The sequence below is a fragment of the Monodelphis domestica genome, chromosome 1 (assembly GCF_027887165.1).
Source record: "Monodelphis domestica isolate mMonDom1 chromosome 1, mMonDom1.pri, whole genome shotgun sequence".
In the NCBI taxonomy this organism is placed as follows: domain Eukaryota; kingdom Metazoa; phylum Chordata; class Mammalia; order Didelphimorphia; family Didelphidae; genus Monodelphis; species Monodelphis domestica.
Window position 1 is genome coordinate 232,072,846 of NC_077227.1, and position 25,594 is coordinate 232,098,439.

At 37.0% G+C, this 25,594-nt stretch overlaps 1 protein-coding gene across 11 annotated transcripts in view; it reads right to left on the bottom strand.

Moving 5' to 3' along the window:
• The window catches only part of TDP1 (tyrosyl-DNA phosphodiesterase 1), a 200,728-nt gene that overhangs the window by 167,928 nt on the left and 7,206 nt on the right, over positions 1 to 25,594 (bottom strand). For 6 of the 11 annotated variants that reach the window (XM_007472638.3, XM_007472639.2, XM_007472636.3 and 3 more), the window contains exons 2-7: positions 24,860 to 25,003; positions 22,139 to 22,703; positions 18,201 to 18,244; positions 15,247 to 15,302; positions 9,035 to 9,131; positions 2,039 to 2,073 (exon numbers count right to left, since the gene is read on the bottom strand). In XM_007472638.3, the coding sequence (XP_007472700.2) occupies positions 2,039 to 2,073; positions 9,035 to 9,131; positions 15,247 to 15,302; positions 18,201 to 18,244; positions 22,139 to 22,694 (788 nt within the window). In that variant the 5' untranslated portion in view covers positions 22,695 to 22,703; positions 24,860 to 25,003. The remainder of the gene's footprint in view (positions 1 to 2,038; positions 2,074 to 9,034; positions 9,132 to 15,246; positions 15,303 to 18,200; positions 18,245 to 22,138; positions 22,704 to 24,859; positions 25,004 to 25,594) is intronic. The other 5 variants (XM_001366434.4, XM_056810536.1, XM_056810537.1 and 2 more) reach the window with 2 other exon arrangements.

The window sequence follows — 25,594 nt, forward strand, 5'->3', positions numbered from 1 at the left end:
GAAGTTCTTTCTTATACCAAACCAAAATCTGCCCCCCTATAAATTTTACCCATTGTTTCTAGATCTACCGTTTAGTAACAAGCAACACAGATCTAGTACCTGGATGATATTCTCTCAAATACCTACATATATTAGCACCTGCCCCCAACTCCTATACCCTAAATTAAGCTCTTTTCTTTAGTTTCTTTCTTTCTTTTTTTGCTTTTAAATAAAGCCATCTTAGAATAATAATGTGTGTTGGTTCCAAGGCAGAAGAGTAATAAAGGGCTAGGCAATGGGGTTAAGTGACTTGCCCAGGGTCACACAGCTAGTACATGTCTGAGGTCACATTTGAATCCAGGACCTCCTGTCTATAGGCATGGCTCTCTATCCACTGAGCCACCCAGATGCCCTTCTCTTCTTTAATTTCAAGTGAAATAAATAGCCTAATGTGAACCCATTCAAAGGATACAAAAGAAAAATCAAACTTTACACATGGAAGGTATTACACTTAACACAAATTTGATAAATCAATATACTTCATTGTTGTTGTTGAATCATTCCAGTTGTGTACAACTCTTCATGATCTCATTTGGGGTTTTCTTGGCAGAGACACTAAAGTTTGCCATGTCCTTTTCTAGCTCATTTTACAGAAGAGGAAGCTGAAGCAAACAGGCTTAAGTGCTTTCCCCAGGATCACTAAGCTACTAAGTATCTAAAGCCAAATCTAAACTCTGGAAGATGAGCCTTCCTGATTTCAGGTCCAAAACTCTATCCACTACACCACCTAAACTGCCTTTCTTTAGGAAAAGTACCCACAAATTCTTCAACCAAACTTCTTGTGTAATGATCAGGAGATTCATGCCACCTTGTACATGATCCTATTTATTACCTCTGAAAACCCATTTTCATTACTGACATACAACAAGAACAAGCCTAAGGCATTTGCCTCAATCATGCTTAATGATGGGAAATCTTAATACTCTGAGATAGACTTAATTTTTGGAAATGGATGAAAAAGTCAGTTGGAATCAAGTCTTATAAAAAAGGGTAACCAAAATAAGCAATGCTATTTGCAGTAAAAAACAAGTGGCTTGAAAGTTATGAGAATATGTTCCTTCCACACCTTATAAATTGATCTGGAGGCAATGTCTGAATAGAAGTCCAGACAGTTAAGGAAATGGCAACCAGACTGAAATGTACAGAGAATCCCAAAGGGACTACTTGGGAGGTTGGGAAAAAATTTATATTGGGGTAGGTAGGTAAATTCTTTGTTGGTTTTCTGAATTCTTCCTTACTGCAATTTGGGGTTTTCCTGGCAGTTTGGCCATTTCTTGGAGTTTGCCATTTCCTTTTCTGGCTCATTTTATAGATGAGAAAACTGAGGCAGAGTTAAGTGGACTTGCCTAGGGTCACACAGCTAGTAAATGTTTGAGGCCAGATTTGAACTCAAGAAGATGAGTCTTCTTGATTACAGGGCTTGTCACTCTACCCACTGTACCAACTAGCTACTGTAAATTCATGAGTCGATACAACCTAACTTAAGTTGTTCTGTTTGATAAAAAAAACCCCAGCATTTTTTGTAAACAAGTTTGGTAGATACCATCCTAATTAAATGACTCCTTAAAGAGATCGCTACTCATTGTTACTTAACTCTGAAACCACATCTGTAATCTCTTTATATGTACTTTATATAAAGTCTCTAAGGATACTGATTTAGATTCAAAAGATCTGGATTCCAAACCAACTCTGTTACATAACACCCAAGTGACTTTGAAAAAAGTTAATTAACTTCTCTGCGCCTCGGTTTACCCATCTGTAAATTGGTGGCCCTGGACTAGAGGGTCACTAATGTTCCTTCCATTTGTAAAACCTATAATTCTATAGAATCACATGTAACTGGAAAGGATCGCTTTTAAAGTCAGCTTCCTTAAGAAAAATAAGGACATGAACACACTTCAGACCTGCCATACTACTTTTCAATTTTGTTAAGCAAGATATTGTCTAGCAAGATATCTATGATCATCATTTTCCACCCATTTCCAAAAATATTACTTACGTATGATGAGTTCCAAAAGCAATATCCAACTTGGCCTAGGAGGACAAAACAAATTTGACTTTAACCTTTATGAAATACATTTCCACTCAAAACATCCCACAATCCAAATGAAGTTGAGTTTGAAGTTTAGGCCTCTGTTTTATCATTGTATCTTCTGCCCTCTAGTGGAGAAAAGCTTGGGCACCAAGAAAATCTTTTTATGTCAGCATCCACAACTGCTTTTCATTTTAACATTAAATTTAAAGGGTAAATTCCCTTTTCACAGTGGGCTGAGTTTCCGACTACTGCATTTTAAATTACCATATTTAGAAATTAGCCTGAGTCATTAGTTTTAAGAAACACAAATATGGGGAAAAGGCAAGGAATTTAAAGTCTTAAAATTAGCTATATAGTCAACAAAAAAAATTAAGTCATGCAAGTTTTTAGAGCCAATTTAAAGGAAATAATCAAAGAATAATAACACTATCTAGTTGGAACAAATCTCAGAGGTTATCTAGTCTAACGTGTACCTGAACAGAAAATGGGGCTAAAATTTTAATATCAAATATTGGATTTTATCTACTACTTCCAAGGAAAGCACTCCAACTGTAAGAAAATCTATCATTAAAAAAACTCTACAATGTCCATCAATTACTGCCAGGCTGCCCTCTGGGGCCAAGCAGAACAAATCTATTTTTTCTTTAATAAGGCAGTCTTTGTATCAGTTGAAGAGAGCTATGATACATCCCTCCCCTTTCTGCTATTTTCCCAAGTTTTCTCTTCTCCAAGATAAACATCCCCAGGCCCTTCAACCAAGTGTCCTATTTCCTTTGTCCTCTGATGGGCTCTAGATCAATGGTCTTCAAATTTATGTCATTGCACATTCTACCAGTAAAAAAAAAATTACTAATTACTAATTAGTTTTACTATTAAATAATTATTACTATTTATTAGTAAAAAAATTACTAATTACTAAAATTACTAATGTGTTTATTATGCATTTATAAACAATGTATAATTACTTAGATACTGACTCTAAATATTATGAAGCATAATATTTAGAAACTATATACATGTCTTTAGGTACTAATTATATAAAACATTTATACATTTATACAAGTCCTTAGGTACTACTTCTATATATTATATATAAGCTATAAATAATATTTCTGGGTAACAGATACAACCCAAACCAAAAAAGGACAACGCCAAAAAAAAAGAAAGAAAAAAAGACAGCTCTATTTTAAGGAGTTTATAATCTAAGAGGATACAACATACTCAATTAAGCAAGACACATAAGATACTCAAATATGTAAGAGAAATCAGAGACTGTGAGGTCTCAGCACAAAAGTCCCAAAATTCAAAAATACAAGACATAATTTTCCTCAGAGGAAGTGAGGAAAAATACAAAGTGTTAGGATAAAATGAGCACAAGATCACTTTCAGCTGAATCAGCTCAGGGAAGTCTTCAAAAAGGAAGAGATAAGTGATCAGAGTCTTAAAAGAAGCGAATTCTAATAGGTGAAGATGTGGAGGGAGTATGTTCAAGGAGGTCAAGCCTGCGTGAATGTATAAAGGTGAGAGAATAAGACTGAAACAAAGCTAATAGTCAAGTCTGGCTGAAACAAAAAGTGAGTAAAAAGGAATATAGGATGAAATAAAGTAGAAAAAGGAGGTATGGATGCAGACAGCCACAGATGCTGGCCTAAGGACTTAATTTTATTTTGCTTGCAACAGTTTCAGAGAAAAGCTATTGTAACATTATGAAGACTAATTTGACAAGATGAGAAGATGAAAATTATGAATTGGAAAAAAGTGAGACTGAAGACAGGAGGACCAGGAGAAAAGCTATCACCGTTCTCCAGGCTATAAAGTTTCAGGCTATGAAAAGATCTGAAAAGAGGTGGTGCCAGTGTAAATGGAGAGAATTCTACAAAAGGCAGAACCAGATTTGACAACTAAACTGATACTGGAAGGATGAGAATGAGAAGTCAAATGATTAAAAGACTAAGTCATCAAAAGAAATAAGGAAATTAGCAAGAAGGTCAGATTTTAGGGTAAGGGAGAGGGGATTGGGAGCATATTGAGACACTAATAGGAAATTCCAAAAACAACTTTGAGCCATCCCAGAGAGAAAAAGGGCCTTGGAACTCAGAGGAAATATGGAGGCTCTATGGATTCCAGTGTGTCCTAAAGAGAATCAATGTCACAGAGATAACAATTGAACTAAAATAAATGAAATAGCCAAAAGAAAGAAGAGAAAACCCAAGATAGAGTCATGGGAGATACCTACACTTAGAAGACAAGAGGAGGGAGATTAAAAGGCAATAAAGGATTTTGAAATCATAGCCTCATTATCATCAAGCCCTAAGAACTATAATAATTTTTATCTTTAAATTAAAAAACTAAAATTGATAGCCACTTTTGACCACTTAGTTTACAAAAATAGTTAACGTGAGCTCTAGCCCCAGGCCTTCTTCAAAGCAGCTGTATATATTTGGACAATTTACTTTTCTTTTGTGGGCCTGCCTCAGTTCCCTCATCTGTTAAGGAGAGTCCCCAAAATAGATGATCTGAAAATTCCTTTTCAATTCTGCAGTGCTCTGGTTCTAGAGTACTTCAAATTTCACAAATGAAAGCTTCACAATAAATTTATTTATAGATATAGATAAATAGATGAGTATAGTACTTACTATGTACCAGGCACTGTGGTAAACCTAGGGATAAAGAGAGGTAAAAGACAGTTCCTGCCCTCAAGGAGCTAACTATTTCATACACATGTGCACACACACATATATAAGCACAAAAATGTATGTGTATGCCCATACATATATATGTACACACCCTTTCCATCCATCCATCTATGTATCTATACTGAGAAATCTTGAAAAAAGAAAGAAGATATACAATTGCAAGGGGAAAGTCAAAGATTCTCCTTCCAAATCAAAACTTTTTTTTTGAAAATAAAAAAGTCAATATTCATTATCTTCCTGAACTGAAATGATGTGGTCAAAGTATTTCTCCATTCAAGGCAATCATCCTACAATATCTTCTTACTCAACCACAAACTGCTGCCATCAGTATTAATTAATAGTTTCTCTTTCTTGTTATCCATTTACAAGACTGTAAGCTTTTTGTAAGTAGGCTCCATTTTTTACATTCACCGCATTGCTTATTGGATAAATGCATGGTCATTACAGTCTCTTCCTGTTCCTGGATGCAATACTTAATAGAATTAAATTCCCTTTATGCTTACACACATTGAATCACTGTCTTTACCACTCTCTCCTATTTGGGGAGATTCTGGGTCTCTTTATATTCTTTTCCACTTTCCAACTTAATGGAAGCAATTCTATTCCACTCTATCTCTGTCTTTGATGACCAAGACAAGGCGTGTTTTTGGAAGTTGATAATAAAAACATAATAGGTAGGTCCCAAAGATAGAGCTTGGTTGATACAGGATGCACACAGAAGAGGATTGAAGGCAATTCTATTACTGTGTGGCAGGTGAGAAACTATTATATTAGGTGGAAGAAGAGAGACCAAGCTCTTTGAAGCTAGGCTTAACCACACAAAGTGAAGTGGGATGGTCATACCTGACATGATACTTTGCAGTATGTTTTTAACAGCTCATTGTGATTTTTCTCCCTTAGCTCTTTGAAAATACAGGGTCTGCTGACTGGAAGATCAGTGACGGAAAGTAAATTGGAACTTTGATATCTGTAGTGAATGAAAGTATTTAGAAGCTAGAAGGATAATGACAGAAAAGAAAAAATGGGCTCTGCAGGACCAAATCCTGCTGCCAATTTCATTCAGTTAATAGAGGGGGAAGAGGATGATGACAAAGAGGTCACTCAAGAGATATTGTTGCACATTCATCAGAATGAACAGACCCAAGATGAAGGTTATACCAGCCAGCTCTAACAGACATCATCACCAGAACTACCAACAGTACATAAACCATAAAAGAGAGGAAATCATCCATTTAAATACTTAACCATGTCTATTTCTCTTCCAAATACACAAACTGTTTATGCCAGTCAGACTGTGTTCAAACTGGCCATATGACTCCACCATTCACATATTACTAAAAGCTAAAATTTATAAAGTACTTACAGAGCTCACTGGTGTTTTAAAACGTCAGCCTAGTGGAGAGGAGGAGGAAGCAATATCATGCAGACAGTCACAGGATCATAGATTTTGAGCTAGAAAGGACTTTAATAGCCAGTGAGTATAATCCCTTCATTGAGAAATGAAGGTCATAATGGGCCACAGGGCCAATAAATGTCTGAAGTGGAATCTGAACCTTGGTTTTCCTGATTCTGATTGTTGTTTAACAATAATAAGGAAAATTTTTTTAAAAATTAGGTGAATGGTCTTCCCCCTAACAACTGCCCCATTCAGTGAGTGTAAATAACAATGACAAAGATAATAAAACAACAGTAACTAACATTTACCTTAATATGTTCCTGGCACTGTGCTAAGTGTTTGACAATTATCTCGTTTGATCATCATAACAATCCTGGGACGTAAGTGCAATTATTACCCCCATTTTATAGATGAGGATACTAAGGCAAACAGAGTAAATAACTTGCCCAGAGTCCCATATCTAGTATATATCTAAGACTAGATTTGAACTCAGGTCTTCTTGACACTAAGGTGCACTAACAAGCTGCCCAGAAATATAGCTGAATATTTTGATAACAATACCATTTCACTTCTTCTTAAATCTGCAGAATATATAAGAAATCATTCATTATGAATTTAAGATTGAATTAATAATGAAGTGCTAACTAGGTACAAAGTACAACTCTAAGGGAAATGGAACCACAAAAAAAGGTAGACCTTACTCTCAAGGAGCTTGGATTCTAAAAGGGGAGATGACACATATGGAAAGTTTCAGCAGAAAGTCAGATGGAAAGATTCTATGGTCCTTAGGATGCAGTGGCAAAGTAAAATCTTATCTGTTTCTGAAGTTAAATCATCTGATAGTGCCAAAGCCTTGGGAGACAAGAAAGTTCTTTTTTGGGCCTTCAGTAACTGTGGCTGAAACATCTGGAGAAGCAGTTTACAGACCTCATCTTCATAGGGGTTTCACAATGATGGTGGCTGAGGCTAGGACTGAATGAGGCTAGTGGTCTGTGTGGGAATGAGGCTGTTCCAGGGGCTACTGAGAAGAGCTGCTCATCAATGGCAGGTAAACCAGTAGTTGGTGCTGGTGATGGAAGGCAGGCTGGATTCAGCTAGGACCATATTTTAAAAGGAACACCAGAAAATGGAAGGGAAGTCAGAGAAATGTAGCCAGGTTGGCCAAGATTTCTGGAAACAATCTCATGAAGGAAGCCAGAAAGTTAAGCCTCTTAACTTCTATGACTTGTTTCCTCATACACAAAATCAGGATGCTAGGAATAGAAGGTCCCTTCCAGGCCTCAATCTGTGACCCTATAATCCCATGAGGTAGAAATACATAGACAGAAGAGCCATGCTATAACTGTGTGCAAGAAGTGTTTCTCAATAGGCAGCTAGGTGGCACAGCAGAAAGAGCACCAGGCTTACAAGCAAGAAGTCCTGGATTCAAATATGGCCTGAGATACTTCCTAGCTGTGTGACCAAGGACAAGTCACTTAACCCCAACAGCCCTTCCTGGATTCTGCCTTGGAACCAATACTTAGTATCAATTCTAAGATGAAAAGTAAGAGTTTGTAAAAACATTAAAAAGAATTACTCAGTCTTCCTTCATCTTGTTGCCTTCCTTCCAAGGCTATCCCTATCTTTGCCCCTATCTTAGTCATTTACTATCTTACTTCATATCCATTTGAAGTGAGGTCCCTGAAAGCTTGACTTCTTATTTTGCCCATCTTAGTGCAATGCCTAGCAGAGAGTAGGCACTCAACAGGACCAGTGCATGAAGTTACCAAAAGGCAGATTTTTAAAGACAGCATAGAAAAGTTTGCTAACAATCATAAATGACCAAGAGAAGAATGGGATGTCACTGAAAAAGAGTGAGCTCCCTGTCATTCTGAGTATTCAAGATGAAGGCAAGAGGAAGAGATCTATGAAGCATGGGTCTGAGCAAAAGTTCTTAACCTAGGAGTCCATGAAATTGTTTTTGGTATCTATATTTTGACATAATTAGTTTCCTTGGCAATCTTTTGTGTTTTACTTGATGCATAAAAAACACACACAATATTTTGGGGGGGAAGGTAGGAATTTCAAGGGATTAAGAGCCAGGCCTAAAGATGAAAGATCCCTTAACTTAGTCCCCATTGCCTAGATCCTAACATTCTTCTGTCTTAAAGCCAATGTATAGTACTGATTCTAAGAAAAGGTAAGGGTTTAAAAAGAGAATTATTTTGAGAAAGGAGATACCAGACTACCAGAGGAGTGTGAAAATTAACTCTCCCCTGTCAATTTTTAGATTTAATCACCCAAAGCGTATGCACCCCACTCACATTTGAGTGGGGGAGGTTTGTGACCCACGTGTGCAATAGTGGGTGACGAATCAGAATCAACCGACTGCTTCCCTTTGGACTGACACATGGTGAATGAAAAAGGCCAACTCCTTTCCTTGGATTTTCAGAAAGAACTAGCCTCAGGATAGATCTACCCTCTTGAGACAGGCTCCCTTCATCCCCATGTCCTTGGCTCAAGGCTGAGGCCCCTCCGGCTAAGGGCTAATTAGCCCTGCCTAGGTTGAGCCAGGGGTTGGAGCAATATCTTACCCTATCCTCTCTCTGGTTTCCTTACTTTCACTCTTTCTGTATTTTATAAATAAATTGTTAAAATAAATCTCTTTGGAATTAATTAAATTCCTGGTGACCCTATTCTTAAATAATCCAGTCCAACCTTTTATAAAAACTACTCATATTTTTACCCTTAGAGGAGTCAACAAACACAGAAAAGAAAGTGAAGAACTGCTGTGGTAGAAGATATCCCTATAGAAAGCTGTACACAGTCATCTCTAAGTCACTTCCCAATTCACAGTATTCAGGCCTGAAGTCAAAAGAAGCAGATTACCTGGCAAAGGGAGATGTTTTCATAAGGCTTTGCCTGCTCCTGTAATCGAGCTTTGGCTTCTCTTTTGTCCCCATGCACGAGCAAGATGGGCTTCTTCCTGTAATGAGATCAGAAACATCCAACATTACCCCCTGAAACTGGATTGGTTTTATGGGAATCAAGGAATATATCACAGCTCGTTGTTGTTGCTATTTAGTCACATTTGACTCTTCCTGACTCCCCCTCCGCCCCCTTTAGGGTTTTCTACTGGCAAAAATACTGGAGTGGTTTGTCATTTCCTTTTCCAGCTCATTTAACAGATGTGGGAAACTGAGGCAAATAACAGACTTGCCCAGGTGACATAGCTGATAAGGGTCTGTGGCCAGATTGAGTCTTACTGACTCTAGGCCCAGTGCTCTATCCACTGCACCACCTAGCTTAAGACAGCTTAGAGGACTGCATTTCTGCTCCGAGACTCTTCCTCTGTGAGACAGCAGCATCTAAGCACAGTGCATTAAACAAAGCTCTTCTTTAGGAGTTTAAAAGGTGAGTTCATTGGTAGGGATGCTCCCTCTCCTAAAGAGATTACAACCCCTTAAGGCTTCCAAGGGTTCTTAACCATAGATCTTGTGAAATTGTGGACCAATTTAAAAATTATTTCATGACTGTATTTCAATAAAATTTTGTTTTCTTGATAATTTTATGTATCTTATTTTACACATTATACTCAGATGGGAGCTTCTAGGCTTCCCCAGATTCCCAATGGGTTCCATGCAACATCAAAAAACATTAAGAATATCAAAAGATGAGCTTTGTTAATTCTTGCATCCAGAAAAATTCAGCACCTGATACAACCTTTTGATGACATATGCTTGCTACACAGGTCCTCAGATGGCACACAATCCATCATCTATTAGAGCTAGGTAAGACCTCAACATTTTTAGACACACTTGGCATAGCCTTCAAGGAGTAGTGATGATGAAATATATTTCCCATCTCTCACCAGAAATATGGCCAAGAGGTACAGAATCAGATATATGCATTCTCAGATAAATATGGACAACGTGTTGAGTTTTTGCTTAACACAGAAATGAGTTTATGAGGGATAGGAGTTAGTGAGTGGTTAAATACATGCAAAAAGAATATGAGAATTATATATAAAGAAAACCAAAAATAATTCAGGAGACAGGTAATTATGTCACTAATTTATTATTTTAAATTAAAAAAACATACTTATGTTTAAAGTTTTATATTCAATTCTCTTTCTCCTCCCTTTTTGTATATTACAATTGTTTATTATTTCTAACTTTTTATTTCTTCTAAACCATCACATTCTCTTAGTGTCAATTCTAGAAGAGTGGTGAGGACCAGGCAATGGGGATTAAGTGACTTGCCCAGGGTTACAGAACTAGTGTCTCAGGTCATATTTGTTCCAGGTCCTCCTGACTCCATATTGTTAAATTTTAACAAAGGTAAACTAAAGAAAAAATTAACAGGATCACCACCAAATGAAGATGAAGGAGCAGAGGTAAGACATATATGTTTGGGAGAATAGCTAAACAAATTATGGTAGGTAAAGGAAATGGTGATATGCAGAGTATACTACTCTGACAGCAAAAGTGAAGAAATAAGAAGTCTACTGATGAAGAGGAAAGAGGAAGAGTATAAAAGTTGGCGTAAAGCTTAACATTTAAAAAGCACTAAGTGGACAGCTGGGTAGCTCAGTGGATTGAGATCCAGGCCTAGAGATGGGAGGTCCTAGGTTCAAATATGGCCTCAGACTCTTCCCAGCTGTGTGACCCTGGACAAGTCACTTGACCCCCATTGCCTAGCCCTTACCATTCTTCTTCCTTGGAGCCAATACACAGTATTGACTCCAAGACAGAAGGTAAGGCTTTAAAAAAAAAAAAAGCACTAAGATCTTGGCAACCAATTCTTTCACTTCCTGGCAAACAGAGGAAGAAAAAAATGGAAGCAAGATCAGATTTTATATTATTGGCCTCAAATATCTTTGCAGAAGGTGACTGCAGCCATTAAATTTGAAGATGCTCCTTGGAAGAAAAGCTATGGCAAATTTGGACAGCATACTAAAAAGCAGAAACATCACCTTGATGACTAAGGTCCATATAGTCAAAGCTGTAGCTTTTCCAGTAGTATGTATGGCTGTGAGAGTTGAGCTATAAGGAAAGCTGAGCATCATAGAATCATTGTTCTTTGCTTTATGTTCTCTGTATTCATTCTTATCAGGCTTCTATCTTTGGGACCATTTCCTTTGTCTTTGGCCTTAGATTATATGCCCAGGAGTGATATCACCAGATCAGAGAGTGGGGAAAATTTAGTGACTTTGAAGAGGCACATTTTTCTCCAAATAAATGGTGAAATGACGCCTTGTTAGAAGCCATGAACTAAAGCCCATGATGATTTTCTTTCTTGACCCTGGGACAGAAGGGCAGTTTTTTCCTTCCATTTTATGATCACCCTTTCAGTGAAGTCCTTCCTTTTAAACATGGTTTTTATCAGGAGGAAATTAAATATCCTACAATCCACAAAAATATGCTGGCTGTTAGGAGTAATAGTTTAATACTTCCATCTAACAAATTAGCTAGTTCTTCCTTAAAAGGTAATGAGAATAGCACCAAGAAGGGGAAGAGAGAGACAGAGGAAGATAAGTTTGATCATAAAACTTGTGTGGAAATTTATTACATGTAATTGGTAAAAAAAAAATTAAGACAAAAAAAGGTATTGAGATTTTCCATCACCTCTTTATTGCCTGGGTACAAAGCAGCCCCAAAGGAGCCTGGGATTCTCAGATGTTTGACTGGTGGATTACAACTGAAATTCTGTTCAGTTGAATCAACTAGAGGGATTCTCAATGTCTATCTTTGTTGAACGCCTCATTATGGCTAACTAAATCTTTTTGGTAACTGTTTTTAAAAAAAAAAAAACTACAAGGGGACACAGCTAGATGGTTGAGAGCCAGGCCTAGAGACTGGTGACCCTGGGTTCAAATCTGGCCTCAGATATTTCTTGTCTGACCCTGGGCAAGTCACTTAATCCCCACTGCCTGGCCCTTATCACTCTTCTGCCTTGGAATCAATACACAGTACTGATTCTAAGACAGATGGTAAGTTTTCAAAGAAAAAATTATAAAGAAGGATAAGTGTCACAGAACTGCTTTCAAATTGTGGTGCTGGAGAAGCTATTTTAGAGTTCCTTGGACAGCAAGGGGATCAAATCAGTCAATACTTAAAGATATTAATTCAGACTATTCACTAGAGGGTCAAATATAGAAACTCAAGTTTAAATACTTTGAAAACACACTGAGAAGACAGGACTTGCTGGAAAAGATGCTGATATTAGCAAAGATTGAAGGCAAAAGGGAAAGCAGATGGATACAGTGTCATGGAAACAATGAACATATTCTTGGACAGATTCTGGGAGAGAGCAGAGGAGAGAAGGGCCTACAGTAGTATGGTCCATAGAGTCCCAGAGTCAGACATGACTAAATTATTAAGAGAGTTTATTAATTTCTCCTTTTTTATTTAAGAGAAAAAGAAACAATATTATTTTTCAGTAAGAGACCCAATGCTGTGCCGCTTGTCAGTTAGTGACTTAGTGACACGAGGAGAGTTAGTCAGTTGCAGGGTTACAAAAGGTCTCCTGGGGAGAGGTTATGCTGCTAGCACTCTCTGGTTGAAGACAGAGAATGGAATTAAGGCCTTAACAGCCTTATTGGTTATTAGTAACTTGGGTAGATAAGGTAGGTAGATAGTGGTTATATTTTTAGAGAGGGAGAGTAGGCAAGGGCTTTGGTCTAGCACAGTGGTTCTCAACCTTTCTAATGCCGTGACCCCGCAATACATACCTCATGTTGCAGTGACCCCAAACCAAAAAATTATTTTGGTGGCCACTTCAAAACTGTAATTTTGCTACAGTTATGATTTGGAATGTAAATACCTGATATGCATTATGTATTCTCATTGCTACAAATTGAGAGGTTGAGAACCGCTGGTCTAGCAGAAGATACTGCCCTATGAGAGAGATAGATTTAGGGTTTTTAAGAGAAATTTAGTTAGGATTGAGATCTGGGGTATATTTACAAGCTATTGTAAGATTACTTTCACTTTCCTCCTTCCTATTTCCTATCCATATTTCCTAATATTAAACTAAGGGTTTTGCATTTAATAAATTGCCCACTGACTTTTGTTCAAACTCCTACCACCCCCCCAATTTAATCCTTCACAAAACGAATGAATGATAACAAAAGTAATGATATACCACTGGACTGAAAGGGAGGAGATGAATATAAAAAATGCAGAGAAGCATGGGAAGACTTACAAAAACTATTGCAGAGTAAAGTAATTTAGAGCTAAGAAATAAATACAATATGCCCAATGCTTAAAACTTTAAAATGGAAGGGGCAGCTGGGTAGCTCAGTGGATTGAGAGCCAGGCCTAAAGACGGGAGGTCCTAGGTTCAAATCTGGCCTCAGACACTTCCCAGCTGTGTGACCCTGGGCAAGTCACTTGACCCCCCATTGCCTAGTCCTTACCACTCTTCTGCCTTGGAGCCAATACACAGTATTGACTCCAAGACGGAAAGTAAGGGTTTTTAAGAAAAAAAAAATTTTTTTTTAAACTTTAAAATGGAAATGGAAAGAATCATACAACAGTCAAAAATGAATTCTCCAAAATTACAAAAACTAGCATGATCTTAATGAAGATTCAGGAGAAAATATTTCCCAGAACACCTTTGCAGAAGTGGGAGATAGTATGGAATGCTGCATACAATTACAGGGTTTTTATTTTTCTTTCAGATTTCTTCATCAATTTTGCTGATCTTTTTCCTCTTCTTCCTCTTTGTCTTTTATTCAGTGGTATAGTGGCTAGAGGGCCAAGTCTGGAATCAGAAAGACCTCGATTCAAATCTGGCCTCAGACACTGGGTAAGTCAATCACTTAACCCTGTTTGCCTTCATTTCCTCATCCATAAAATTATCTGGAAAAGGAAATGGCAAATTAACTTTGCAGGTGCATAAAGGTGGCTATGGAGTCCAAAATTTTAGTTCTGCCAAAACTCAGCAGAGCTTGTGTCCCAAAGCCAGTCCTTTTCAGTTTCACAGTGTCTATTCTGGTCAAAGTTTGCTCAAGAGTTAGCTTTACAGGGTTGGCAAGACCATTTGATGGAAGCACATGAGCAAAGACCAAGAATCAGGATTAATCGCCAATAATTTGATTTATAACCTTGGACTAAAAGGTCACTAAGAACCTTTCAAGTTCCAAATGTCTATTTGTTCAATTGTTTCAGTCATGTCCCACTCTTCATGAGCCCATTCTGGGTTTTCTGGGCAAAGATCCTGGAGTGATTTGCCATTTCTTTCTCCAGCTGATTTAACAGATAAAGAAACTGAGGTAAACAAGGATAAGTGACTTGCCCAGAGTCACGCAGCTAGTGTCTGAGACCAGATTTGACTCCCATCTCCAGGCCCAGCTCTCTCTTTACTGAGTTATACCTAACTGCCCGAGGCTACCATTCTTGACTCTCTGTCAATCATTTTTTATCTGCTTTCCTTAATATCAGTTGCTATGAGATCCTATCATGTGAAAATATGCTAAAACCAATATGAAAGAGTCAAAGATGAAAATGGAAACCTAAAAATGGCACCATTTTCTATAAGGCCTCATACCCCTAACAAAAGACAAGATTATGAACAAAGGAAAAAGTTTACAAGATAGAAAAGTATGTTAAAATTGTAACAGGCTGGCTGTGTTTTAGCATATGTTCAGGTTTAGAATATACATATGTAAAGACAAAAATTGTTCCTCCTGAACATTCCTGCAGATCAAAATTGTACATTACTTTCTTACATCTGGTATGAAATTTTTCCTTATCTATCTCTGGGGAGACCACAAAGGAAGAAAAGAGGTTAAGACTGAGTGGGTAGCCCCAACTACTCCATTTACTAGACATATAACCTTTAGAAAAGGAAACCACTATTGGGCTTCTCTAAAATCAAGGAGCTGGATTAGATGATCCCTAATGTTCTCTCAGGCTATAGAATCCTTTGATTCCTAAAAGGTCAAAATCTATAAAAGGAATGAGTGTGAACATAATAAAAGTTTATAAAAACTCCTACTTTACTGACTCAGAAGATATTAAAAAAAAAAAAGATGGATGGAATTCATATTGGCAAAATGAGAATTTTCACAATGTTTACAATTTCAGGAAACTTACCTGAATTCTAGTGGATACTGTCTTATGAGCCAATCTATATCAAAGCAGTAGTTAAACTGAGGAGGGAAAAAAAATAACATTAAGCTACCAATACTTCAGGCAAGTATTTTATGCAAATATTTGACCTTTGAAACTGAAACAAATACTAAGTTAGCGAAGTACAGTATGTCTACATTATGTCAAATATCACGTACCACAAATTACAGACTTAACAGTTCACTTAAAGTTACTGAAGTGAATGGATGGCTACTAAATGTAATATGAACAGAATTCATGAGACTCAAATTTAATAGCAATTTTGTTTGCATCACTGCAATAATCTCTTGACAAAAATTAATTTCTCTGGGTTTCATATTTCCCTTCTATAAATAGAACTGGTCAGTATTTCATCACTTTTGAGGGGGAATTTAATATAGTTCTATATTCCCTTTGAGTCACTTATGGGAAGGGTAAATACTTTTTTAATAGAGGTCATAAGATCAGAAATCTCAGTATGTTCGAGATGCATTAATTTTTTTATTACAAATAGAGTCACAACCATAATACCTGGGGAGAGTAATTTACACAGCTATTGTGGTGGGCAGGGTACCACAGGCCTACCAGTTCATATGGGCTAAATATTTAGATAAAAATTTTGTTAAATATCCTAGTCTGAGCTGCAGGCCAAGATCAAGGTATGGTCCTCTGGGATTGAAAAGAGAAAACATTGCATCAAGAGAATGCTTAAATGTACTACTTTTCATCCAGAAAATTAACAAGGAGATCCCCAGAATTGAAAATTTTAGGTCTTTTCTGAAGATCTACAAGCAGGAATTTTTTCATTCTCTAAATTTATATCCCCAGAGCACCAAACAGTGTTTGGCATACAACTGGTGCTTAATAAATGTTTGATTTAAACCTAAAGACCTATGAGCTAGCAGAAGCTAGTCACTCACTCTAAGTTTGGCTTGTAAAACTTCTGTTGAACCTACAAAATCTGCATGAGTCCCACTCACACTTGACAATAAACTCACTAATGTTTTTGCAACTACCCTTCTGTTTTTTGGCAAATATCTCCTTTAAGGATACACAAGGAGATACCTACAACCCATTCTCTCCAATCTATCCAAGCAAATGGATTCCCATTTCTGTGACCAATTTTGGCTTTTCAGGACCTGTTTATTTTCACACTTGGCAAAAACTTTTTACAACAATGTAATTGTGATTTACAGAAACAGAAAACAAAGTTCTGTCCAGAGATGAGATCTTGCCTAGGGTAATAACTTATATCAATAGGGTTTTCAGTTTTACAAAGCATTTCACTATTACAGATGAACTGAGGCTCAGAGGGGTGATTTTCACAGTCACAGAATCAAGGATTCCTTATACTGTCCTAACATAAATGCTTCTAAACTATAGAGAACTACTAGAATTTGGATTAAATGACCAAAAAGTGTCCGTTAATAGAGCTTGGGGCAAATCATATTTATCATTTTGGAGAATGTTCTGTTTATTCCAAAGTTCTCTAGTGTTTTTAATAGGAGTGGGTGTTTTATTTTTGTCAAAGGCTTGTTCTGCATCTATTGAGATAATCATACAGTTTCTGTTGCTTTTGTTATCGACATGGTCAATTGTGCTGATAATTTTCCTAATATTGAACCGTCCCCACATTTCTGGTATAAAACTCATGTTTTCATAGTGTATTATCATTGTGATATTGATTCTTGAAAATGTTTTATTTAAAATTTTTGTATCAATATTTATTAGAGAGATTGGACTATAGTTTTCTTTCTTTCCTTGTTTTTTCTCTTTCTGATTTAGGTACCAACACCATAATTATGTTATAAAAGGAATTTGGAGGAGGTCCTTCTTCAGCTATTTTTCCAAATCATATTGGAATATATATTATTACTATATAAATTATATTACATATATCACCTATTATTTACATTACATCTTATTGATGTTGTTTGACAGTTTATATAAACGTATGTTAGTAATATATTAATAATTAGTACATACTAATATAGTTACAGAGTACACCATATGAAGTTCACCAACCCTCTGAGGTCCTTTCATATGAAAAAATACCTTTTTACAAAGATGAAGGGGAGAGGGAGGAAGGTAAATGGGATGGAAATTGACGAACTGAGAGGGGAATGACAAGTTTGGCAGGTTTTGTTTCCTGGTTTAATTTGAATTGACTAAACCTCTATTTCTCATCAGTCTCCTCTTGCTACTACCTATATGTCACTGGATCACAGACCAGTTATTTGACCTTTCAGTGTCAGTTTCCTCTCCAATAAAATGGGCCTACCTAATCTATGCTGCCACCCAAAGGAAACATAGGTTAACTCTGTGAGGAATGAAAGCCTAAGGAGCCAGATAAACTATAAATAGAAGGATTATAAATAATTGTATATAATTAATTTATAGTATCCTAAGGAAAACTATTTCAGTTATACAGTTTGTCAATTGTTAAGTAGACAAAAGGAGCCCTATGGCACGAAAGACTCTCTGATTCCTATTACTAACACCCAGCTAACTATTTTTAAGGCAGCTAGTTAGCATGGTAAATAGAGCACTGGACCTGGAGTCAGGAAGACTTGAGTTCAAATCTGGGCAAGTCACTTAAACCTGTGTACCTCCATTTCCTCATCTGCAAAATGGAGATAACAACACCTACCTCTCAGGGCTTTTGAGAGGGACACAACAGTTTCAAAATAGTGCTATCTCAATGTTAATTAAAAAGAAAATAAGGGGCAGTTAGGTGGCTCAATGGATTGAGAGCCAGGCCCAGAGATGGGAGGTCCTAGGTTCAAATCTGGCCTCAGACACTTCCTAACTGTGTGACCCTGGGAAGTCACTTGACCCCCATTAGCCCTTCCCATTCTTCTGTCTTAGAATCAATACACTGTATTGATTCTAAGACAGAAGGTAAGGGTTTTTTAAAAAATAAAATAAAATAAACTCACCTGAGCTGAAGACAAAAGTGTCCCAAACAGAGGAGATAAAATATCTATTGAGAAAACACAAACATGAACCAAACTTACAATCAAAAAAATAATTATATTATTAAATATAAGCTACATCACAGTGCCTAACATACTTCAAAGTTGATTTGGAAGACTACAAATTGTGAATTTTAGATTTACTCTACCCTGCTTAGTCCTTAGAATTTTAGCAACCAGGAATGTATACACCCCCACTTAAGGATTAACTGTGGAGGAGGATGGTCTATATGACTCATGTGTGCTAGCAAGTGACAAATCAGAACAACTGACCCCTCTGGGCTGTCCAAAGCCAAGTTTAAGCCACTATTGGTACAAGTGAGACCCAGGACATGATGTAAAGTTAACTGCCTTTATATTCCGTGTCACTCCTGTGTGAGGGAGCTTTTGGCAGTGGTACTTGACTTGGAGGAGCTCTGGAATATGGGACCTCCGACTGCTTCCCTGAGACATCCATGTGGCAAGTGTTAAGGCTGTCTCCCCATTTCCTTGCTCCTTTCTGAAGGCACTAGTCTCCAACGAGGCCCCTCATCTTGGAGGAGGTCTCATGGCTGGAAGTTGGGCTAGATTTAATCTTCTGGGAATGCCTCTGAATTCCCCCTGGCTCAGACCAAGCCGGAGCAGATCTCCCCCTTTCTCTCTCTCTCCCTCATTCTTAATTTCTTCCTTCTATTTTAAATAAACCACCATAAAATTCCATTCGGACTTCAGTATTTTATTATTATATTATTAATTCAGTAAATTAGAATTTAAATCCCTGGCAACCACTAAATTTATATTCAGTCTCAGCCCTAGATTTTACCCCTAACAAAACTAAAATTTTTATAAAAGTCAAGAATTAAATGTTCTCTATCCTTTCCAGATTAGCACATGTATAATTGATTTCAGGTTATTGGCCATTTCAGGCTGGAGAGGAAGAGAAATTGGATCACAAGATGTCAGAATACAAATGTCAAAGATTGTTTCTATCTGTAATTAGAAAAAAATACAATTAAAAATAATAGCAAATGCTTAATAGCTGCTTAGGGAACTATTCACAGATTAAAATATAAATGCTGGCCTCTAGCATTTACATCTTTCCCTATCACCTGTCATACACTCTTATTTCTTAGTCAAACTGGACCACTTGCCATTTCCCAATTTCTTCTTGACCTTTTTCACATCTAAATTTTTACCTAATTTCTAGTAAGCAATTACCCCTAGGCACATGTTGGCCTACAGAAATTCTTCTTTTCCTTCAAGGTCCAGTTCAGTTGCTACTTCCTCTACGAAATGGTCACTGGCCTGTGTTGCTCAACCTCAACTAAAATAACTGCCTTTGAATATTTTTCATGCAACTTTTTTTTATCTTTTAACTTGTATCAGGTTTATTTGTGTCTCCTGCACTAACCTGTTAAATTCCTTGAGTACTAAGACCATTGTCTTTCATCCTTGGGACTTTACCATCTTACAAATAGTAGGACCTTAATAAATGCCTACTGAACTAACCTGGATTCTATTTTTTTCTTATGTGCTACTTAATAATGACAATAACAACAATAATAATGATACATATAGTACAGGCCCAATTAGTGTAAATAATTAATCTCCTGGAATAGTATCATTATGTGAATCCACACACCATAATTCCCATCCACACACCATAATTCCCCTAGGATGAACACAATGACTATATTTTGCATAATTACAACTTCAGTTTGAATCTACAGGACCCCTATTCTATAGTCATTCAAGATTCGCACTCATTGGGACCTACTAGTAGCACCTACCTTTCAAAGTTGCTGTGAGGATAAAATAACAGGGCTAGGAAAACCTTAAAACACAATGTAAGAGCTGGCTATTATAATTATTAATATTATATGTTTAATATATATTATTTTGCACAAATAAAAGCTAAACATAGACCTTTATTCATTTGGCACATCAGCCTTTTTAAGTAAAATGTATATCCTTAATTATCTGGAAAGTCAATTTGAGGTAAACTCTCAATATAAAACCCAATCATGATGCATTGGCAAAATTATTGATTTTAGAGTAAGAGAAGATAGATTTAAGTCCTGGATCTATCACTGATTAGCTTTGTGACTTTGAATAAGTACATAACTCTTGGGGACAGTAGATGGCTCAGTGGATTGAGAGCCAGGACCAGAGATGGGAGGTCCTGGGTTCAAATCTGGTCTCAGACACTTCCTAGCTGTGTGACCCTGGGCAAGTCACTCCCCATTGCCTAGCCCTTACCACTCTTCTGCCTTGGAACCAATACCCAGTATTGATTCCAAGATGGAAGGTAAGGGTTAAAAAAAAAAAAGATACATAACTCTCAGAGTATCAGTTTCCTCAACCACTATAAGTAGCATAAAAACACTGGCCTCATGACTTCACAATGTTTTTGTGAGATAACACAAAATAATGTACATACTAACTGATGAGCCAGTATTATCAAATGAGATAATGCCTACAAAATGTCTTGTAAACGTTTAACTATATACGGGGGGGGGGGGGGGGGGGGGGGGGGGTACCTGATGTCAGAAGGACAAAAGGCTACTGAAGTGGAGCATCACAGAGAATTGAAGGGAAAAGAAAAAAAAAACGAAAGTTGTTATTTGTAAAGGTTATCACTTTTCTGAGTTTTGTCTCTTTGTCAAGGAAATGAAAAAGATACTTCCTAAATTCAATTAATTGCCCATAGCCAAGAAACTGTAGAACATTTTAATATTTCTATCTAGTGCGGGGAGGAATTCCATAGAGGGGAAAAGGGGGGCACAAAGAATAAAAAACATATAGTAGAGATAATACACAGGAAAGAACATGAGATTTAGAGAAGTTGCTATGTTCTTTTTAAGTCATGTCTGACTCTTTGTAATTTGATTTGGGATTTTCTTGGCAAAGATATTGGTTTGTCATTTCCTTCTCCAATTGATTTTACAGATGAGGAAATGGAGACAAACAGAATTGAGTAGCTTGCCCAGGGTCACATAGCTAGTATGTCTTTGAATTCAGAAAGAAGAGTTTTCCTAATTCCTGGACCAGCATTTTCCTTCCAATGTACCATTTAAGATGCCCTTTGAGGCACAAGACCTAGGTTCAAATACTTGCTCTGCCATTTGCTATCCATATATCCTTAGACAAATCAATTAGCCTCTCTGGATCTGAGTTTCCTCATCTGTAAATGAAAAAACAGCTAGATTAGATGAACTTTGAAACCCCCTCCACATGTCAATCTATGATCATCTAGAACAAAATTGTTGCTGAGTCATTTCAGTCATGTCTCATACTTCATGGCCCCATTTGGAGTTTTCTTGGCAAAGATCCTGCAGTGGTTTGCCGTTTCCTTCTCCAGCTCATTTTACATAAGAGGAAATCAAGGAAAATCAGATTGACTAGTCCAGGGTCACACCGCTAGTAAATATGGCTGAGGCCACCATGGAATTCCGAAAGATGAATCTTCCTGACTCCAGCCTAGCAGCCCTCTCTACTGTGCCACCAAGGATGTCACAGCCATTCTCTGCGTAACATCATTATCACAAGACATTGCCATGTCCATCTTTTAAGCTGGCTGCAGAAGTACAAATAAGATAACTGCCTTGATAATGTTGTTTCTTGAAGTATTTTTTCATAATAAAAAATTAGCTCAGCTGACATAAGCCTGTAATAGTGTTGCTGCAAACATATTATCTGCATAAAAAGCTAGCAAACTCTAACCAGAAGGAATAAGTTATCCTGTTGTGCCTAAGTATTAAGTAAACTCTGTAAACAAGGGATTGATGGATGATACTATAAGAAATCTCTTTGCCTCAGGGTTTCTACTTAAAACTCCTCATTTAAATGAGCACTTTGTGTGTGTTGTTTTTGCTGAAAGAATTCAAGTTATTTAGTCATTCAAGCATTCCCACTCCTCTTACCTTTAATGTGGAGTACTCCAGCATTATACTTTGGCATAATTCCAGAGACTTTTGTGAGATAAAATCTGAATGGGTTCTTTTCCTCCAATAGATCCCAAGGTTCTTGGGATTCATCTGAAGCCTCATAGTCCAGTTGGGACTTTGGGATGACCAGAGGGTGGGAATCTCTGGGGATGGGTTTAGATGGTTCTTTTGGAAATGTACATTTTTCCTCTTTGACTGTCCCTTTCTGTGGCTGCCCAGATCTGCCATTTAGGTGGGACTCTTCATCGCTGCTGGACAGGCACCAGCCTAAATCCTCCTGGGAACTCTTCTGCCTTTTCAGGGATGACATTTCAGAAGATGAATTTTTACTGTCAAACTTTACTGGTGATAATTTCCTCCGGTAAGCTGCTTTCCGAGCATCAGAACAGGTGTATCCAGGGCCATTCAGGACATCTCGCCCAAAACTGGGCAAAGAAGAGGTGGAGGGTTTCTCAAGGTTTGTCTTTTCATCTTCTTCACTCTCATCACTGCTGGAAATAGTCCATTTTCCGTAACTGCTTTCCTGAGTCATATTCCTGCTCTAAAGGAAAGAAGTATTTTTCTTATTCAGTTCTAGGTTGTTTAAGAAAATTCCTGCTCTCATCCTACCCCTAAGCAGAAAGTTCTGCTAAAATAATTACAGTGAAACTAGGTCCCAATTAGAAAAAATGTAGTATTTGAATTCAAATGATTAGAAGTTATAATTAAGTAAAATATGGTCACTAATTCTAGATTAATGGAAATATGCAGTGAGGATTCAAATAATGAGATCTCTGCATAGGGTTAATAAAAATTCTTACTAATTAAGACCTAGAAAAAAGAAAGGAAACATACATTTAATGAGTGCTTACTATGTTCCAGAAATGATGGCAGCTACTTTATAAGTACAGTATTTGTATATTTAATTTCTGCAATTTCAAGCATTTGTGTGATTTATTAACCGTCTCATTTTCACTTTTATGTTGGCAACTGTGTGCATTTAAGACTATGCTCAGTAGGGAAAAAAGTGAGTTTGTGGAACAACTGATATCCTACTAGGCACACTTCATTGATCATGTTCCCTCAGCCTTGTAAAGAGCTCTCCTTTGCATTCAATGCATATACTGTTTTTAAAAACTCAATTTCTGCATTGCAATTATGCCCCCAAACCATAGTGCAAATCCTTTGGGACCTTTAAGCCCAAATGTGCAGTCAGACTACCACTTAGGGAGAAAATAAAGGTATTAGATAAAATTCATGCTAGTATGTCTGTAGCTTATTGTGGCCAAGAGTTTGGTGTTTTGTAAAAGGAGTAAAGTATCTATAAAAGTATATATGAATCTATTCCAGCAAGTGCTAACATAACCTCTCCAGTACACCATTAGAGAATTGGGGGGAAAACAAAATGGAAAAGGGTCCAAGTTTGTGGGTATATTATATAGTACAATGCCCTCACACACACCATCTAGCACAGTGAGATCCAAATGAAAAAATGTTTTAGTTCTAAGAATTTTATTTGCTGTACATTTTTTGTAGCGCTGTACATTTCACATGTTATAAAAAGTGAATATTTGTCTGAAATCAATTTTTTTTAAATTCAAAAATTAGTCCAAAAGGTCACAGAATTCTTGGGAATTATTATTTCCAATGTTATTTTATGTATTACATTTTATGGACTCTTTCATGATTACTATATTAGGGGAAATACTTATCAGAATTAATATTTTGTTATAAATAATTTTTTGCAAAAAAGTATATTTTCAACAATCTCTAGCAAAAGATTACAGTTTTTGGTGATTAATCAAATTTGGAACCTAATCTCCTATTTCTTATAGGTTCAATGTGTCAACAGTGATATTTTTCTACTTTGACACCGTTTTCTAGGACCCTTACTCTCCCAAAAGTTGAGGATTGCCTATAACTCATCTATCTCTCACAACAACCCTGTGAGATACATTCGATTAGTATCTCCATTTTACAGCTGAAGAAACTTGAGACAAGGTGACTTGCCTAAGGTCCCAGAGATAGGAAGCGTCTGAGGCCAGATCTGAACTCAAGTCTTCCTAACTGGAGGCCCAATGCCCTATCCACTGCACCATCCAGCTTCCTAGCTGTATATACCACTCATGTGGACTTCAATTTAATTCCACAAATATTGAGTTCTTTTATATGGAAGGCCCTTGCTAGATTCTAGCAAAACAAAGCCACAACACAGACCATGACTTCAAGGACTTTATAATAGGTCCTTTGGTCAATTAACAATCATCAAGAATTTAGTTAATCATTTAATAATTATAACAGAATATATAATATTTATATGTAGATATAATATATAAGTATAAGATGATTTAATTCATTTGATAATGCCAAATTGTAATATAGCAATTAGGCGGCACAGCAGATAAGAATCTCAGGCTTGAAGTTCAAATTCAGCCTCAGACGCTTACTAGTTCAGTGACCTTGGGCAAGTTGCTTTACCCTGTTTGCCTCAGTTTCCTCATCTGTAAAATGAGCTGGAGAAGGAAATGTCAAACCATTTTAGTATCTTTGCCAAGAAAGCCCAAAATGGGTTCATGAATACTCAAGGACAATTGAAACATGTCAGGCATTATACTAAGCCCAGAAATACAAAGAAAGAGAAAAGAAATACCCCAAAAAGCAATCCCTGTTCTCGAGAAGCTCACTAATAAGAAAGTAAGGGAGGATGAGTATACTTACTTCTAGAGCTGCCTTCTATTTTGAGTTAACTTTTCACATCTCATGAGTCTCAGATTCAGAAGACTGGGCTTCTAATCCCTGTCTGGCCACAAATGTTGCCGTGAGACTTCACTCGAGTCTATCTCTGGATCTCAGATCCTTCATCTGTAAAATGGGAGAGGTGAATCAGAAACTTTCTTAAGATACATTTAAAAGCTATGTGTCTAGGGCTCCCACTCCCATCAACCTTGCTCTAGTCTTATTTTCCTCTCTTCTCAGCTTCTGTCCTAATGGCTGAGCAACTGAATCACACAATCACATACCTTTGCCCCTGGTCCTTCTAGCATCTATGTCCTGGCAATCCTTTCCTCTAAGTCAGCCCTACCATCCCATCCCTTAGCCCCTGAAGGCCTCAAGAACGCAGAGCAGTGACTGCCTGTCACATGGCAGAATTTAATAAATTAATAAATATTATAAATTAATATTATAGTAATTATATTATATATAGTTAATACATATTAACTTTACTAAATAAAATTTAATAAATCAGCTACCGTGAACTACAGAACCTCACTATTACCCAATAATCATTTTTTCGTTTCAGATACTCTATCATATTCTTTATAACTCTGTTCCAAACTTTTTCTTCTCTCTTTTAGCTCTTTAGGTCAACCGAAAATCCTCTTTCTCTAGCAAATGGCCTTACCTCCTCTTTTACTGAAAAAAAGGAAATTAAGACCATCTAGCTTGAGGTCT